The 4780-nt window shown below is 54.1% G+C and overlaps 1 protein-coding gene across 1 annotated transcript in view; it reads right to left on the bottom strand.

Annotated features, from left to right (window-relative positions):
* The window catches only part of NATD1 (N-acetyltransferase domain containing 1), a gene marked incomplete at its 5' end in the record, with an annotated part of 1029 nt that extends 794 nt beyond the window's left edge, over positions 1 to 235 (bottom strand). The window contains one exon of the mRNA XM_009697031.1: positions 117 to 235. Within this exon, the coding sequence (XP_009695333.1) occupies positions 117 to 235 (119 nt within the window). The remainder of the gene's footprint in view (positions 1 to 116) is intronic.
* Positions 236 to 4780: the final 4545 nt, after the last annotated feature.

The raw sequence follows: 4780 nt of genomic DNA, 5'->3' as shown, positions 1-4780 counted from the left end.
GATTCCCACAGGGTACGCATGCAATTCCAACGTGATGGGGCCTGGCTTCAGCCAGGGTCTCTAGCCACGGCTGGGATGCCAACAGCTTCTGCCCTCCTACGCGGCTGGGGCCATACCTTTGCGAGGTGCTTGGCTATTCCTCTCCCTCGATAGGCGTCCGGTACTTCCGTGTGCTGCAAGTCCACGATCCGCTTCCCCACGTATTCATAGAGCAGCACCGCCTTGTCGTGGCAACCTGGGGATGCAAGAGAGGGGTGAGGCTTGGGACAGATCCTCAGGGAGCCCTGGGCACCTGGATGGAGGCGTTCACCGGGGAGCCCACAGCAGGGGACGGGCAACGGGCAGCTTTGGGACTCCTACAACAGCCCTCGCACCCATGGGAACAGCTGTGGTGCTGGGTGGGCGACTTTGCTTTCGGTGACAATTGGATATCCTTGTTGGTCCCCCAAGGTAGGTCTGCTTGGCCTTTCCAAGCCCCTGCACCAAGGGCAAGTTTTTCACCCAGACCTGAATTGTGGATATGCCAACACAACACGTTTAGGGTAGGGAAGCAGCTGGTGGGAGGGGTGAGACGTGTCGATGGTGGGGAGAGAGCAAGAAGGAGGGGGAAGAACAAGACAAAGCTGACCCAGGTAATGGCCAGTTCCTTTCTCTCTACAGCGCAGAGTTTTTTTGTCATGGCATATAAAACAGGACAAGACTTCTTGGCCTGCTGTTGCAGCATTTGCATAGACATGTTTTGGGGAAGATGCCGGGAGAGATGAAGCCCACAAACACACAGGAAAGTGCACACAGGCGTGCAAGGGGGGGTTGCGCACACACATTTATGTGCACACACACACAGAGGCTTCCTGTGGCGACACCCTGACCTATCTCACAGCAGCTCAGTTACAGGAAAAAAGAAGTTTCAGCACACACGTAAATTGGAAGAGAGTTAATAACACCCCCCTGGCTTCATCTGCAGAACCTGAGCTTCTGTCTTCAATGCAAAAGCAAACATTTCATTTCTAGAGGGTTTCTGTATTTACAATTGAGTTTCAGAAATGCAAGCTTCGTGGTTTAGCCCCAGCCAGCAACTAAGCACCACGCAGCTGCTCGTTCAGTCCTCCCACTCCCAGTAGGGTGGGGAGGAGAATTGGGAAGGAAAAAAGGTAGAAACTCATAGGTTGATACGAACAGTCTAGTAACTAATATAATACTAACAATAATAAAATATAACAGCAGTAGTGAAAAGGAATATAACAAAATAAAAATCCCAAGCCAACAAGACAAGTGATGCACAATACAAACGCTCACCACGCACTGACCGATGCCCCAGCAGCGATCTGCGCCTCCCAGCCAACTCCCCCCAGTTTCTATACTGGGCATGCCGTTCGATGGTATGGAATATCCCTTTGGGTAGTTCGGGTCAGCTGTCCTGGCTGTGCCCTCTCCCAGCTTCTTGTACACCTGCTTGCTGGCAGAGCATGGGAAACTGAAAAATCCTTAACTTAGGATGAGCACTACTTAGCAACAACTAAAACATCAGTGTGATATCAACATTATTCTCACACTAAATCCAGAACACACTGTACCAGCTACTAAGCAGAAAGTTAACTCTATCCCAGCTGAAACCTGGACAGCTTCCAATCAAAGAGACAGGCTCAATTAAAATAGTGGAAGCCTTTCCTTTCCCTCCAATGGTTATTGGAGGGTGAAGGGCCGCGAGGTTCACCTGCATTTACCAGATGCTTTAGCTGAGCTCAGTACGCTTTATTTTATTGCATTTCAGCGGACAACTCCAGCCCAGATCGCCTGATCCCTGTATATGAGGTGCACTAGAAATGAGCCCATTTGAATTTCATGTTTCAAGAGAAGCAGCTCAAGTTTTTGTTCCCGCTCCTTTTAGGCAGAGACTCAATCCTCCTACATTGGATGGAAAATTTTGCATTTCCAGCCTGAGTTTCTTCCTGCTGGTTTCTACCCGCTCGTTCTTGTGCCAACATTGTTCCTGGGTAGACATAAATAATTTTCTGTCCCTGCCACCCCCCCAAGTATTTACAGGCATCAGTCCTGCCCCTCTCATCTTCTAGTTCACCAAAAAGCCAAGCTCTTTTTGTCTCCCTACAGATCCCAGATCCCCCGCTCTGTCCCAGGACAGAGGGTTTGGGGTGAACCGCTGGGACGGGCAGAGGTAACAGGGTGGGGAAGGGGCTGAAGGGGTCCTCACCTCTTCCCTGTCACCAAGACCAGTGCAGATGAGATCTTATAGCCCCATTTTACAGCTGCAAATCTTTGCAGGGAAGAAACGGAGAATGACAGCATTTCCCTGTGTGGATCCAGGTCCCCCAAAAAAGCCAAGAGAGCAGCTGCAAGCCCAGCTCTTCCCAGCAGCACAGACGTGTCTCACTCGAGAGAAATCCCACCCAGGTCGGGGCACAGGCAAAGCCGGGTGCCCTCACCCTCGCATCAGAAGGAACACGTTTGGCAGCAGCTCTCTTAGAGATGCTATCGGCAGAGCTGGCAGCACCAAGGGCTCTAAAACGCTCTTAGAACAGCAGCTTTCGCATACTCCGGCCCTTCCACTCTGCTCTCCTCCCAGGCCAAAACTTTCCATAGCCTCTGCCCAAAGCTTTTTAAGTGTAAAACCAAATTCTTCTCTAAGTGATGACAGAGCAAAAGTTTTGTTTTGTTGTTTTTTAAATATACTTTTACATATATGATCCGTTTAGAAGTATCACACACACAAATGCATTTTAAAGCAGGTGATGGAGTGTTTAGAGGACTTCAGATCTGTCCTGTCCAGACCTTCCCTTGATACATGCTGTACCACAGTAGCACCACAAAACCCCAGCCAGGACAGGAGTCGCTCGGTGCCACCAGCCTACAGATAAAACACACGCAGAGCCCGAAGGATTTTACAACCGGCCCCACAGAGAAAGCCAGCGCTGCCAAAGCTGTGGGAAACCAGTCCCAGTTCAGAAAAACATCCTGGTTCAGCCAAGTACATCTGTACGTGCTCACCTTGGTGATGAGACCCTGAGCCACCCAGGACGTGAAATAAGGGACACTTGTGCCATAAGGTTTGGTGTGGGCTCTGCAGGTGACACCGATGGCTCGGGAGGAGATCGCTGCTGTGTCCCCACTCCTGTACAGCCCCAGGGCTGGGCTATGCCGAGCATCTCCTGGTCCCTCATCTCCAGCTCCCTGATGCGGGATGGTAGGAGATGCAGAGCCACAAACTGAGCACCCAGACTGTAAGAGGAGCTGGTGCGGGGGAACAGCCAGAGGTGAGCGGTTATGCTCAAAGGTCACCACCACCCCCCGAAAAGGTCCCCCCCCCCCCCCCCCCCCGCAAATCCTCTAGGCAAGAACGTGCCAAGCCAAACCCGTAACCTGGGCACAGCTGGACACATGGGGCTGCACCCTCATGGGGGCTGGAGGTGGGAAAAAGCCCTGATCAAAAGCCAGGATCCAAAAGGATTTCAGTCTTGTGAGACAGCATCCCACCCGGATTCTCCTCCACCTCTTGTTGGGCTGTAAGCTCGGGGCAGCCATGCCTCCGCAGTGACACCGGCTGACGGCACAGGTCCTGCAGCAACAGCCTCTCCTGGAGATCGAGATCCTCCGCTGAGGGAGGCTGAAGATGGCCAACAGCTCCCAAAGCGAGGGGAAGGACCAGCCAGCGGAAAGCCTGTTTCCTTCAAAACCAGCTCCTCTGCACATCCTCTCCACACCATTCTCACCAGGGTCTAGAGCCTCTGGGAAAAGCAGGGTGAAGGAGGCTGTACCCCCAAACCAGGACTGTTCCTGGGGTCTCCATGGCATAACCCTTGTTTTCCCACCAAAAGGCCTCCCCAGGGCTGGAGGGAGGAGAAGGGGGAGCGAGGGCACCTCGCTACAACATGATGCTGGAAGAAGCCAGCCTTGCTGCTGGGTGGTACCTCGGACACGGGGGGCTGCTCCCAGCAAAGGGAACATTGCAAAGCTGGGGGAGCTGGAAGCAGTGTTGACCCCTCATTGCAATTCCCCCCCCAAAGAGAAGGCACGCAAGCAGAAACCACATCAAAACATGGCATTAGAGGGACACCCCAAGCCGGCCTCCCACCTGACTGTCTCATCCCCTTAGACTTCAGGCAAGGGATTTTATCAGCCTGCACGGAGAGAGCTTGGCAAAACAGGCTCAGGTCTCGGCCGGCCTGAGCAGTGCCCTGTGAGCCCGATCACCACGTTTGACTCGCCGACACTCCCCTGCGCAGCGCCTCGGCTTCGGGGCCACCGCGAGCAAGGAAGTCTGAGTCAATGCAAATCAGCACAGCAAGAAAGAGGAGCAAGAGGAGGCTGCGCGATGAAAATGGCAGCAATGGCAGCACAGCTGATCCCCAGCCCTCCCTCCCTCGAATCACAGGGTGCACAGGGAAGGGGAAGCTTTTACAGGAGGTGGACGAGCAACCAGGTCTAAACTTGCTCTCCATGGAGGGTTTCCACCAAGACCAGTGGCACAGAGCTTCCACTCAAGCAGGGTGGATGGCTTTGGGCAGCAGACGAGGCCCCTGTGCCGCAGGCTCCGCCACACCACCAGACATGAGTCCCCAGGCTGGGCGGCTCCTGAGCCTCAGGAGCACAAGCAGCGAGACCAGCCTTTTTTTCGGCGCCCCCCCCCCCAGCCCCGAGCCAAGGAAGGGACACGGCAGTCATCTGGGAAGACGCAGGCACCCTGCTCCAGCCCATCCTTTGCTGACCTCCTCTCCCAGGGCACGCACAGTACCTGGCCGGCAAGGGGATGCTGCAGGACTGGGCG

The sequence above is a fragment of the Cariama cristata genome, unplaced genomic scaffold, assembly GCF_000690535.1.
Source record: "Cariama cristata isolate BGI_N322 unplaced genomic scaffold, ASM69053v1 scaffold24603, whole genome shotgun sequence".
Taxonomy (NCBI): domain Eukaryota; kingdom Metazoa; phylum Chordata; class Aves; order Cariamiformes; family Cariamidae; genus Cariama; species Cariama cristata.
This window is presented reverse-complemented; position numbering and strand designations above follow the sequence as displayed.